Source organism: Tiliqua scincoides, chromosome 1 (assembly GCF_035046505.1).
Source record: "Tiliqua scincoides isolate rTilSci1 chromosome 1, rTilSci1.hap2, whole genome shotgun sequence".
Classification (NCBI taxonomy): Eukaryota; Metazoa; Chordata; class Lepidosauria; order Squamata; family Scincidae; genus Tiliqua; species Tiliqua scincoides.
In genome coordinates, this window is record NC_089821.1 from 105,996,120 (window position 1) to 106,010,141 (window position 14,022).

At 43.7% G+C, this 14,022-nt stretch overlaps 1 protein-coding gene across 1 annotated transcript in view; it reads right to left on the bottom strand.

Annotated features, from left to right (window-relative positions):
• The window catches only part of SLC25A12 (solute carrier family 25 member 12), a 59,720-nt gene extending 47,723 nt beyond the window's left edge, over nucleotides 1-11,997 (bottom strand). Inside the window, exons 1-2 of the mRNA XM_066612225.1 lie at nucleotides 11,905-11,997; nucleotides 9,732-9,785 (exon numbers count right to left, since the gene is read on the bottom strand). Of these exons, the coding sequence (XP_066468322.1) occupies nucleotides 9,732-9,785; nucleotides 11,905-11,916 (66 nt within the window). The 5' untranslated portion in view covers nucleotides 11,917-11,997. The remainder of the gene's footprint in view (nucleotides 1-9,731; nucleotides 9,786-11,904) is intronic.
• Between the last annotated feature and the right edge of the window lie 2,025 nt (nucleotides 11,998-14,022).

Consider the following 14,022-nt stretch of genomic DNA (forward strand, 5'->3'; position numbering starts at 1 on the left):
TCTATATCTATGGGGAAATGCATCCTCCGGTGCATATGGGGGGGAAGCCTCTACTTGTACGCAGATACCTGGGGTTGATTGGGGGAGCGAGGAGAAGGAAGGATATCCTTCATATCAGCAGGGAAGTGTCACTCCAGTCCCTCCCCAATTTGGGGGGCACCTTTAGGGGAGTTTGTTACTACAGGTTTGTTTCCTGTAGTAACAGGAAAAAGACTGCAAAACCCCTATATGCACATGGCAGACCATCACTATTATTACTGTATTAAATATACTGCCATCTAGGCAATAGCTCTGCAGAGTCTTCAACCGAGTTACAGAAAACTATATAGAACAACTAATTTACTATTAGGGATATATACCAATAATGTCCACAAGACATTCACTCTGCATCCTATATTTTCTGTGGCAAAAAATATATATATATTGAAAAGGAGAAAAAAAAAAGATGCATATGCACACTGACATTCTTTAGCAAACAAGTGCATATCTTCTTAATTACATACAGTTTCATAGGGGTGTTATTTAAAAGGATGCCATACTTTACAAATAGACCATCCCCTCTTCACTAAGGAACTTAATTAGATGTTTAAAATGTTAGCATTTTAGCTGTCATTCATACTTGGCACATCACTTCTGAGCTGCCATGTTTTTTAAAGTGCTAAGTTTGCTGCAACATTGCACACAAGTACATCTGGCAGAAAAACAAGCTTAGCACACACGTCACTGGATGTACGCCTGCAACTTCTGAACTGTCTGTAGTACGTAGTTTAGAGTCAATCAAAAACTTTTCCATCAATAATGGTAATATATTCCAGTAAATCACTACCTTCTTTTGATCCTGTTCTTTACCTTTTATAAGTTGTTCTGCAACTCAAAAGTCTGCAAACTTTTACACCATTAGAAGCAGTTATTAAAAGATTCAAATTGGTTAGAATATTGTTATCATAATCATTTATGATACGAATTGTTTGTGCCCATCCTCCCTTATAGCCACGGCTATGGGACTGCAACTGACTATGAAGAGTAGCGGAAAAAACTGATTTTATGTTTTTAAAAAAATTATTGCATTGTGCATTTTAATTTAGGTTTGCCACCTCAAGGGTGACTCTGGAGGCCAAAAAGCAAAATAAACATCTCTGACAAATAAAGAAAACATCTTGCAAAATTCAAAGTTGCCACAACTAAAGATTTATATATTTACTACACTTCAAAAAGGAGTTGCTTGTAGCCAATAAAAATTGTGTTCTTAAGCAATTTATGAAAGACTCTAAATGTCACATATAGAGTAACTTTAAAGCCTGAACATCAAAAGGAAATCTGGACAAACAGCAGAAGTGGATGCTTATCCAACTTCCCATTTAACCTACCGTATTTATCGGCGTATAACACGCACTTTTTCCCCCTGAAAATAGGGGGCAAATGATGTATGCGTGTTATACGCCGATGTCCAGGGAACGGAATCCTCTTTAAGGGATCCCGTTCCCAATAGTGCCTAGCGGCGGCGCAGCGTCGTGACGTGATGTCAGCGCTGCGCCCGCCGCATATTATCACAGCCGCTGGCAGCTGATGAATATGGTAAGTGGAGACCCTTTCTTTGGGGAGGGGAGGGGGAGGGATTGAGGTGAGGTGAGGTGGGGTGGGGGAAGAGATGGAGGTGAGGTGGGGTGGGGGCAAAGAAATACTGACGTTTGGGAAATGCCTCACTACTTATGATTGGCGTTGTACAGAATGCAGCTACCCTTATTTTTTTCCTGAAATTTCCCTCTTAAAATGAAGATGCGTGTTATACGCCTGTGCGTGTTATACGCCGATAAATACGGTAATTGGTGCGATTGATGCAATGGAGATGCACACCTCCAGCTGGGCCAATAATCAGCTATGATACAATATTATTGTATTTTAAGATATTTTAATTAATTTACTTCATTTTCATTTATGTGCTATTTTTGCTGCAAGCCCAGACTGCCAACTTCACTGGATTTAACACAGCAACATGATGGGAGGTTGGGGGCTGTGCCTTTGAGCAGCATCCTCTTTCCATTGCATGGGTGTTACTGGTTACTGTAGCCACTGATCAAGCTCTGCTCTGTGTTCATCTGGTGAATCAGGCTTTTCATCAACCTGCCTGTACCACTGGCGATCCTGGCCTCTGTGCCATCCAGAGCAAGAGAAGAACACCAGGCAGTGGTAAGGACTTTTGGGGCAGGGCGAGGGTGGAGGGAAGGCTGAAAAGGCCGACACAGAGGTTCTCAAGTCCGAGAAGTCTCATTGCAAGGCCTAGGGAGTTCCTCGGGGGAAAGGGACAAAAGTCCCTCGAGGAAACCTCTGGTGGCCCTGGCAGTGCTTCTGGATACAGCTGTCGCCATGTTGGTGCTGCTGTACCCAGCGGTGGTGCCGGGGATAGGATTGGGCTGTTAGTCCATGTTTACAGATAATTCAGCGGGTTGTCTTCACCCTGCACATGTAACTATGGGTTTCATTTTTAATTTAAAAGCCCTGGGGTTCAGTGCTGTCCAGGGCTCCCCTTTTCCCCCAGATAGCCACCTTCTGTTTGGTCTGTGTAGCCTAGGATGTTGGCAACAAGTAAAAGCTATCAAGGTTCTCCTCCATTCAGCAGCCGGTCCAGTAAATAGGGAGCAGGAAGGGATGTCTATGCACTAGCTGTTACTCCCCTCAGTCGGCCTGCCTCTCCTGGGTCCCCTTCTCTGACAACAACACTTTGTTGGTGCAGATTCTGGTGGAACGTTGCTCAACCAAATGGACAAGCTACTGTCACTATTTGGAAGACAGGAAGGCTGCAATCCTTAAAAAGTAAATAAATGCTTTTGCTCCCAATGAAGCTTCCTTTACCTGAACACAGAGAGATGAAAGGCAAGTGGTTTCTATTTTCTGCAACAAAACTTTGAGCTGTTAACAAAACGCTCTCATGAGAGAAGGTCATGACATTTAGAATGGTGCTGGCAACAAGACCAATTTCTAGAGCTTGAGAAAATAATTAATTCTTTTGTGCACGGCATGTTTTGTACAGATTTATGACAGCCTTTGTCACCTTGTTGACACATGACCTAAAACGCAAGACTTTTACAATGTGACAAAAAGTGTAATATACTTCAGATTTCTTATCTAGGGAAGTTAGTAAATTTATTCAGAATTACAGCCTGAAAAAGATATACTCTTGGCCGATGTTAAATGGCATATCTTTTGACAACCTAAGTTGCACTACTGCTAAAACGTAAAATAAAAATGATAGTCATATCCACAAGGATATGTGGAAACCTACTGGACAACTTCCAACCTGATACTCCACCATTACTGAGCAGGAATATCCTATAAAGAGCTTATAGAGATGCATTCTCAGTAACTGCTTTTCAAAAGTGGGATTTTCTTCCACTGAAAACTGTGTGTAAGCTGTTTTTATTCAAACTGGCTTTTGTTTTGAAATATGCTTCAAATAAATGGAAATTACTTCTAATAAAATGAGTTTGGGATCATAATAAATCAAGAGTTTAAGAATGCTGACTCAAGACGATTCTAAACACATTAAAAATAAGTTGCCCCCAATTTTTAACAAAGAGTCATGTTTGTTAAAGACAAATTTATTTCAGCAGAGGCGTTTGTGAACTGAAGTACACTCCATCAGATGCAAACAATCCATTTTGAACTGAGACAGAACGTTCTTGTTCAAAATGTTTTCAACATTTCATTTTTGCTCCTCCTTCAAAATATCTAGCAGGAACTTAGTTACCTGCTTTAAAGGTCCTAAAAGACCTAGGACAATGCAAGGTTGAATGGACCATCCTCAGCCCACTTTAATGAATTCAGAACAACTCCTTGCCCCTAGCAAGTTGACATATCCAGGACCTCATCTGCTTTTGTACACATCCCCATCTCACTCAACCAACCTGTTACCTCACTCAACCTGCCTGCCATCTGTCCTTTGTCTTTGAAGGGCTCCTTTGAAGCCCCCATTGAGGAGTTGCTCTCCTCTTTTGTTCTGAACCCCATAACCATAATCTTTTCAAAAATCAGCAAGCCAACTTTTTGTCTTTTGATCCATTAGGACAGAGCTATTCAAACTGGGGCATCGTGATGCCCCAGCCTGGTAGCCCTGGCCCCTGCCCCCTTAAGGCTCCACTTTCACTTTTGGAAGGCTGGGGAGCCCTGAAGACGCTCACGCAGGACTCCCCACACCTCTGACAGGCTGCTGCAGGGAATACATCCCAGTCCCTGCAGCCCCCCTGAGTGACACGATCCTGGGGATCACGTTGCTACCTTCCCCCCGCTTCCACTGCCTCCCTCCCCTCCCCTGCAAGGACTTACTGCAGTCTTCAAACTCCCTGAGAGTTTGAAAACCACAGCATTAGGAGATTCCTATTCAAGAGTCACTCTTGACTTTATTTTCTTTGCTCAAAGCCCTATAACTGGCCCAGCAAACCAGCAAGTCAATATGTTCCTCCCAAGGGCAAGCTGGCAGCCACACACAGCACAATCCTATGCACATCTACTCAGAAGTAAGTCCCATTATGTTAAATGGGGCTTGCTCCAGAAAAAGTGTATCCAGGATCATAGACACTGTTATCCAGTTTCCCTCAGGACTTTCAACAAAGTACCATATTAGTATTTCCCAAAGTTTCCTTCTCCCTCTCTGGGTAACCCATGGTGGCCAAAGCCTGGCCAACCCCAACTGCTGGCACACAGAAGCTTAGGGATTGCATCACTCCTGAATGTTGATTGCCTGCCTTGCCAGGTTTCAACTAAGCACCCTCTTTCCTATGGAAATACTCTGGCCTCTTGCTTCTGTTTGCCTTTAGGAAGAACTCTAATGCTTAGCTACTCCAGACCAACAATTCAAGTTATGTACACTTAAAGATCTGGGGTTAATCTGGATCTGCTCTACCATAAAGATACTGGTCTGCTTCCCCAGCTGCTCAGAGTTGACTCCAGAAGCAAGTAATTCCCCAAACATTAGTGAATGATTCCCCTGCAAATGTTCTCTGGACATGCAATTTCTATATCTGTGCATCAAGATACATATCCAAGAAGGTGTAGAACTACAGAATGCTTAACTGCACGGATGGCTGAACTCCAAGAAAAATATCAGTTTTGCTGAAAAACTGCCAGACTGGGGATAAAATTCACACACACAAAAACCACAAATGTATTTGTGCTGGGGCAGGATTATAAACTGTATAGGCACCAACGTACTGTGATATTTCCCAATGGTAACCTGCCAAAACACAAAAAGCTTAGGAGGAGCATTATCAGAGACTGACAATTCCAGGCCCTCTCCTCAACCCAGAAAGGAAGGAGGAACTCAGAATCTTCAGTCTACAACAAGTATAGCTAGCTGAAAATGTTAAGATGGGTTGTCTGTGAAAGAAGCTTGAACTTTCCATCTCATAACCCATTAGTTTAAGGGAGTTATCACATTGCCTCTATAGGCTGAAGATCTTTTCACTCCTAGAACAATGGCAGTTAGAAGGCCTGGTATGGAGAGATGAGGGGTGGGAAAAGGGGTTTGCAAGAGGACTGAATGAATGCACAAAAGGAGTGAGTGCATACCTATGTATTTTTTTTTAAAGGTCTAACATTTATTCTTTCCTGCCAAAGGAACTGGCCTAACATTTATTCTTTCCTGCCAACTCCTATCTCCTTTGTTTCATGTCCACACAACCTTTTTATAACACAAGATCCTCAGCCCTACAATCATAATCCTATTGAATTTAATGTAGACAGTCTAAAGGTTTATCAAGAAATTGCCGTATTAATTTCTTTCCAGTTGTTTTCTGCACTCGCTTGAAAAATTCTCATCGCAAGATGCATGTAATTCACTTCACATCAACATTATAACCTGTGATATAACTGGACGGATGTTAGGCATAAAGTATCACATATGATAAAGCACATCATGGGAACAGGGAAAAGGGCATAAATATCCTGTTTCCCCATGAAACAGTGAGCACATGAATGCTATTTCTCCTAATGATCTTCACCTTCACTTGTCCCTATTTCCAAGGGTAGCCAATTTTAGGCAGGAATGCACACCCTTTAGGCATCACAGCACTGCATAATCATAAGAGCACAAGAGAACTGATCCATGAAACCAGTGCAATACTAACAATGTTTCAGCACAAGGTGCTTTATATTGTAACACAAGGGGTCACGTTGCAAGAAACTACAAGCAAACTGAAAGCCCACACTGGGATAAAGAAATTCAAACCTGTGCATTATGCCAAATCATGAACAATACTAGAAACTAACAACCGCACAGCCATGGGCACAAGTCAGCCAAAGTTAAACTCTCACAACTGCAATTGACTTCAGCAGGAGAGTTAGGCACTTGTTTCAATTTCTCCTATTGAAATCAACAGGCATAAAAATGCCCCAAGAACACTGGACAGTAAAATACAGCTCTGACATTCTGAAGCTTCAAAAAATAATAGATTACATCATCATCATCATCTCAACCTTATATTCCAGTGTTTACTTTTTATTCGCCTAATCACCACTCATAGAAAAATAACATTATACATACCTATGAATTATAAAACAACAATGAACAAATGGACTATTAGAAACAAAAGAAACACTACAAGACACCCTATAATACAATAATTAAAGATAAAAAGGGATCTAAAAACATTATTTTCATGCATTAATCTAATTCTCATTTTATCATTTTCTGCTGTTTCTGAAAAACAGTCTTCCTACAGAAAGTGTGTGTGTGCAGGTCAGTACTGCAAAGCAAAAGAATACTAACAAGCTAGTACATGCCAAATGTTTACTCAGGGCTCAATACTATCCAACTTTCCAGCACTGATGCAGCCTTGGTAACAGGGTATGTGCTGCTTTCTGCAGTGGAGAGACAGTCACGAAGGCCTCCTCAAAGTAAGGGACCATTTGTTAGCTAGGGGCTACATCAGTGCTAGAAAATTAGTTAGGATTGGGCCCTCACTCAGGTAGGGCCTATATAACAGTAGACCCCACATGATCCTTGGTATGAAATATATTTTTCCAAGTTACACCTGAGGGTGACGGAATGATGCGGCATCTCAGAGTCAGAATTCTATCACTTGCTTCCAACTTCACAATGTAGCTCTGCACCTAACATGGAACACCACCAAACCAAATGCAAAGGTGGGGAGGGGAGGCTGAGAACAGTGCATCCACCCATGGGCAGGGAAGGGAGAAAAGGGAGGGACCACAAATATTATTATTTGTAAAACACCTGAAGTCCTCTAGGCCAGGGGTGCTCAATAGGTGGATCGCGATCTACCGGTAGATCGCGAAGCAAAATGAGTAGATCGTGGAGTGCCGACCCCCCCCTTCAGGTGCCTCTGGGAGGAAACGCAGGGAGTAAGGCCCATTGTACTTACTCAGGAGTAAGTCCTGTTATACTCAGTGGGGCTCAAGGTACACCAACATACATTGTACACATAAATGTTATATGTTATGATGGCGCGAACATTGTAAAAAAAACTCTGGTAGATCTCTGGGCCTTGCTGGGTTTCAAAGTAGCTCTCAAGCCAGAAAAGTGTGAGCACCCCTGCTCTAGGCATTGTACATGGACTTTTAAAAATGCCACAGGATTACAGCTTAACCCATTTTTGCCAGGCCCACAGGTGTACACATTTGGTCCCTGTTCCATATATGCAACGTTGGGCAGAAATGGCTTAACTGACAAGATAAAAAAGGAAACAGGATCAGCAGGGAAGATGTGAACAATCCAGTTCAGGAGTAAGGGTGGGGAGGCTAGATGAGGGGCAAGAAAATAAACAAGGCAAGCCTGCATGACATAAGGCCCACAAACTGATCGCAGCTCTCTGAGGAAGTTCCAAATGCCCTTTCATTCTTCAGTTTTGAGATCAATCATGCCTCAACAGGTTTGTCAACAGCTGGGATGGGGGGTGAGTTGCTCCTCCTCTCCCTGGATTCAAGCAACATGAGGTAGAGTTGGTTTCTAATTTTCCAGTCTGCTGCATCCAACTGTACAGGCTACTATGCTTGAGAATCCCTTGGTATGCGAATTGACAGAGCTGGGAAGCCTTATTTATTTAAAACATTTATATCTCACCATTCTATCTCTAAAGAGACCATCTAAGAGTAGCTAACAACATAATTTAACAAGCAACACAACAATTAATTTAAAACAGAATAAAAATACAAAATCAAGAAGACTAAACAAGTTAACAAATCAAGGAACAGGACAAAACCATAAACATAAATGGATCACCAAAAGAAACTGGTACATTTTCAGCACCCACTTAAAAGTAGGTCAACAGGACCAGCTGGTTGTTCCTGGGGAGGGAGTTCTACAATCTCAGTGCTGTCACCAAGAAGTCCCTGTTTTGCATCCCCACCAGCATGGGATACAGAGCAGAACCCCTAATAATGAATGCAACACCCAAGCAGGTCATGAGTGAAAAGGTGGTCCTTCAAATATCCAGGGCCAAAACCACATCAGGCTTTATAGATTAGAAAAAAAACAAAAACCAACACCTTGAGTTACGCCTGGAAGCATACCAGCAGCCAGTGCAGCGCATACCACACTGATATAATGTGCTCAGACTGGAAAATTCCTGAAAGCACTCTAGTTGCCATGTAAGATTCATTACATTCTTCAAGGGCTGCCCCAAGCAGATTGTGCTATAGCAGTCTATGTAAAGCATTACTAAGGCATGGATCACTGTAGCCAGATCTATTTTCTGCAGAAGATGTTGCAGCTGGTACACTTGTCGAAATCACTCCTCACAGCCACCCCCTCTCATTCAGAAGCAAGACTGGATCTGGTAATACTCCCAGAATGCATACCTGATCCTTTAAAGGAAATGGGGTGCAGAGAATGATAAATAGGGGAGAAGGCAGACAGCTGTACAGAGTAATCTGTAGAGATGCAGCTCAGCAGAGGGGGTCAGATGCAGATTTTAAAAGGGAGAGTTAACAGAAATAGCACTGCAAAAACTTGTACCAATGTAGATAAGAGAACAGCAAGATCTGGAGTACAGAAAGAAAGGTAGAAAAGCTAACAAAAATGGATTAAATCAGTGCTTCACAAACTGTGGGTCAGGACCCACTAGGTGGGTCATGAGCCAATTTCAGGTGGGTCACCATTCATTTCAACATTTTATTTTTAATATATTAGACTAGATGCTGCCATGGTATGTGATTGCATTTGGGGAAATGTTACACATCTATACTTTTAACAGGCTACTATGTATATGTTTTTAACAATGATAGTCAATGGGACTTACTCCTGGATAAGTGTGGGTAGGATTACAGCCTAAGATTGTTAAAAATTTTCCTGCTTGATGATGTCACTTCTGGTCATGACATCACTTCCAGTGGGTTCTGATAGATTCTCATTCTAAAAAGTGGTTCCCAGTGCTAAAAGTGTGAGAACCACTGGATTAAACAAAAACCCTGCATTTTTTTTTCAGTACACTACAGTGGTTCTTGAGCAAATAAAAATACAGGCCTCAGTACAAGGCGTCCTAATCCCAAAGCCATCTAATTGGCAAACTGAGCACAGTTAACAATCCTATGTAAAACCACTTGGGAGTAAGCTTCATTGGGCACAGTGGGACTTGCTAGTAAACATGCATAAGATTTCGGTTGCAAAGCTCTTTTTGTATGGGTCACTGTAGAAATTAATACCTCACTTTTTCCAACATACCACCAAAAGATCAGGAATAATAAAAGGTGAAAATAAAGATAATCACACTGAAGTTTACCTTCAAAAATATGTTGCGCAGTTCACTGGGATCTGCTCTTTTTGTTGTCTGAACCTATAAAACCAAGGCAGAGGAAAGAGTTAATGCATCACTTGTTGAGTTACTCAACTACCAGTAGGGCAAACTCGCTCTACAATCTATGCTGATAAAGGGTAATAAACATCAAGTCTCTTATCTAACTGATAAAAGTGAATTCCAAACATTCAGGCATCTGTTTGTATTGCTGAACTTTAAAACAATTGAGATGCTCATGTCAGCTGTCAAACTTAGGAGAGACTGCCAGGAAAAGGGAAAAAAGCAGCAACAAAGACAAAAGTAAAAGTGCCCCAACCAGAAAACACTTGTGTCTTCAGGCCAAAAAGTCACAGTAAGTTCCAAGCAAGAGTGTAGATGCCAATAAGTACAAGTAGGTATCTGCAAATAAACTAAGCTTACCTTCCAGACAAGATCAGGTAGCAATTTGACATTAGCATGTGCAGTAGAATATCATGTGTCACTACACATGTGGTTATTTTTCTGGATGAGTTCCAACACTTTAAAAACCTATATATCCCTAAAGCACCTCTAATCTCAAAATGGTCGATTCCACTGACATTGTGGATGAGGCGAGAAACTCCTCATGTTAGCTTTAACTTCGTGTATTATCTGGATTAGACTAGGGTATTTTTCCATAGGCTCCCCTGTTTGAAACCATTTATGCTACAGTCCTATGCAGACCTATTCACAAATGTGAGATAGGCCTCACTAAAATACTGATTGCTAGGTGGGGAGCATACTCCATCTTGACACTCTTTCTCCCACACTGTCATACTGAGTACTAAACTTCCTGTCTCACTTCCAAGATCTCAAGTGCAACACTGCTTGCCTGTACTCCAGCTTTTAGGGCTTCAACATAATAGCCAGCTTTTACGGTGGCTATCATTCCACCAACTCCTGGGTGTTTTTGTTTAATTCAAATTTGAGTAAGAGTTCTGGAAAATTCAAAAGCTTGTATATGACTTTCAAGATATTTTAGTTGAGCCTAATAAAGTTGTCAGTCTACTGTGACTTTTGGAGTCTTTCCAGATTTTTTTTGCATTTTCCCTTGAGGCCTACAAGGTTCAAATTCTCTTCTTTCAAGCCATCCTTAAGAAGTTATAACTGAGGACAAGGCTTGGTTTTTGTCTTACTTCAGACATAATACTGCATCTGTGCACTCCCTATTAATTTACTGCACCACCTCCACAAGTCTGTAAGTGATTGAGGTTCAATCCTAACCAACTTTCCAGCATGGACCCAGCCTCAATGCAGTCCCAAGGTCAGGTAACAAGTGTGCCCTTACCTGGAGGAGGCCCCCTTAACTGCCTCCCTACTGCAGGATGCAGCGCACGCCACATTGGCACAGCTATGTCAGTGAGGGGAGGGGAGTCAGTTAGGACTGTGCCCTAACATGGATTAAAATTCCCACTCCATCTGCACTAGTGTGACAGGATGATTGACAGCTCAATCCTATCCACACTTTCCTGGGAGTAAGCACCATTGATTCTAATGGCACTTACTTCTGAGTAGACATGCATAGGATTGGACTGTAAAGCATTCACTAAGTGATCCTGAGTGGCAAAATTTTTCTTTGAAACTTCTGAAGGCTCCAGCACTACCTAGGAGGCGGACCAGGCTTTATCTTGGGGAAGCTCAGCGTGGCAGGGGTGATGACCATGAAGTCCCTCTTCAGCACTTGCCCTGGTCCCTTACCTTCATTTTCTAATGCACCAACATATTAGTTTTTCCTAATCTGGAATAAATAGCATCTCATATGTAAACACATGCACTGAAAAATGCTGGGGGGGGGGGAAGACATCCTGCTGAGCACAAACCATGTGGTTCAAGGCTCACCACTATGGTGAGGGATGCACTTACTGTGGGTTATGCCCTCCACCAGACCTCTACAGCTGTAGGCTGTATGGCTTAGCCCCCCATGCGCCCTTCCCAGCAGGGGCGCCTTCACATCGCGGGGTCCTTCCTTAATACCCCCCAGCTACCCCTCGCTAAGGACCACCCCGGGGTCGCAGCCTGCTCAGAAGCGGCAGGGCGGAACGCGCGCCCCCTCCCCAGTCCTTGCCCCACCACTGCGGAGATGCGCCCCAGCAAGCCGGCTTCTTATGCAAAAGGCGCATAAGGAGAGGAGGAGAGTCACCTTGACCGCCATGCTGACTTCGGGGAAGTGGATCGTGGAGGAGGAGAAGGAGGAGCCTCGCCACGCAACAGCACCGACGGTCCTGGAGAGCAGCCCACCAGCCACCCCGCCCGCCCGCCTCTATGTTAATGAGCAGGCCGTGCGAAGCTCGCAGCTTGTCCCCCTACGACCCCGCCGCCGGCGCGCCTGCTTGCCTGGGCTTCAGGGCGCTGGGAATCCGGCCAAAAGGGACCCCCTCCTCCCATTCCCAGGAGCCTGACCCTCACCATGGCTAGCCTTTCTGCAGCCTCAGCCCCCCCAGCCTATGCACCTCTACTCAGAAGTAAGTCCCATTACAGTCTATGGGGCTTACTCCCAGGAAAGTATGGAGAGGATCACAGCCGCAGTCTCTTGTGGGAAGAGCGCACAGGCAGTAAAACTATCGCAGGAGGGTTACAGGGTGTGGCAATCCTAGCCACACTTTTCTGGGAGTAAGCCCCATTGACTATAATGGGACTTACTTCTGAGTAGACACACGCAGGCTTGGGCTCCTAGATGTAGTCACGATGGGGGAAGAGGGGCTATTGCAAGTCTCGCCCGCTCTGCCAAGTCGCTTCTACCCAGTGGCGTAGCTAGCGGGGGTGCAAAGAACTACGTTTTGCAGGGAGCCTCACGACTCGGTTTTGCTCTTCTTCCCCCCCCCCCAATGACTCTGAAGGAGAGGGGTCCCTTGCACGCTGCGGGGAGGCTCCCTGCAAAACTTAGTGCTTTACACCCTCCTTTAGCTACGTCACTGCTTCTACCACCCTTGCCCTGGGCTTCACATCGCCAAAGTTCCTCCTACATGCTCCACCCATGGAAGACCATTCCAGGACTAAATGGCACTATACCCCGAATACCAGAAACCCACAACCAGGAGTACAGAGGTGGAGCCTGAGGGTACAATTCTATGCACACTTTCCTGGGAGTCAGCCCCATTGAACAAAATGGAACTTACTTCTGAGTAATTACAGTGTAGGATTGGACTTTGAGTCACAAACATCCCCTCTCCCCCCCAAAAAATATTTCACTTTCAGTTAACTTTCCTAATTAATTTTCCTCCCATCTTTCCACTAAATGAACCCCCCCCACAATAATAATCTCCAAGATCCCCACCAGATTCCCCAATTAAATTCCGTCAATTTCCCACAGAATCCCCTGCTTTCTCTCCCCTCCCCCCGTTCTACACTGCTGTACCCAAAAGAAAATCCCTGTTTTTCCTCAGGAAGTCATTGGCTGTGTCTTTGCAGTCCAATCAAGAGCACCTCTGTTCTTCCACCTTCTCCAGATTCAAGGAGGTCCTTGGTTGAAGATATAACTAAGAACAGGTCCAGTCAGCTAACTGCCAGTGCCCTGCTGGCCTACCCTGCCTCCACCAGAGGTAGTCTCTTCTTCCACCTGTCCTGCAAAGCCCCATTGGCACTCCACAATCTTCTTCAGGAGCAGAAGAAAGCTACTGTCAATCAAGTTGCCCTGTGGGCTAGATGGGTCACTAACATGACATGCAACACAATCCTTCTCATGTCTACTCAGAACAAAATCCCATGATTAAGTTCAAGGAAGGGCTTAATTCCAGGTAAATATGTATAGTATTGCCGTCTGTCTCAGGCAATATTTGGGATCCCAGCTGTAAGGATCCCAGTCTTGTGCTGTAAGGAAGGAGCAGTTTGGGCTTGCTTAGGGTTTGTGAATCACAGTATCTATTTCTTGTAAACGTTTTGGTTGCTCCTGCAACAAATGCTTCAGCTACCTATACTGTAATCCTCAACACACTAAGAGTAGGCAGGGAAAAAGCTCAGTTGAAGAAAGGGATACTTACTTCTGAGTAAGCATACTTGGGATTCTGTTTCAAGTCCTTTTGCGTGTATTTGGCAAAAGCTCAAGTCCCTTGCCTTACAAAAGCTGTCTGTTATCACAGCTCATTAATTTTGCTAGATCACTGGATAGGGTAAGTAGCTGATGAATGGAAACTTATGAACTGTAAAAAACAAGATCAGGCATCCTTTGCCACTTCCAGGTTTTCAGTCTCTGCTGTGCTTGCTGAAAGATTCTTACAGCTTTAATCAAATATATACTTTGAACATTCTCTTTATATGCTGG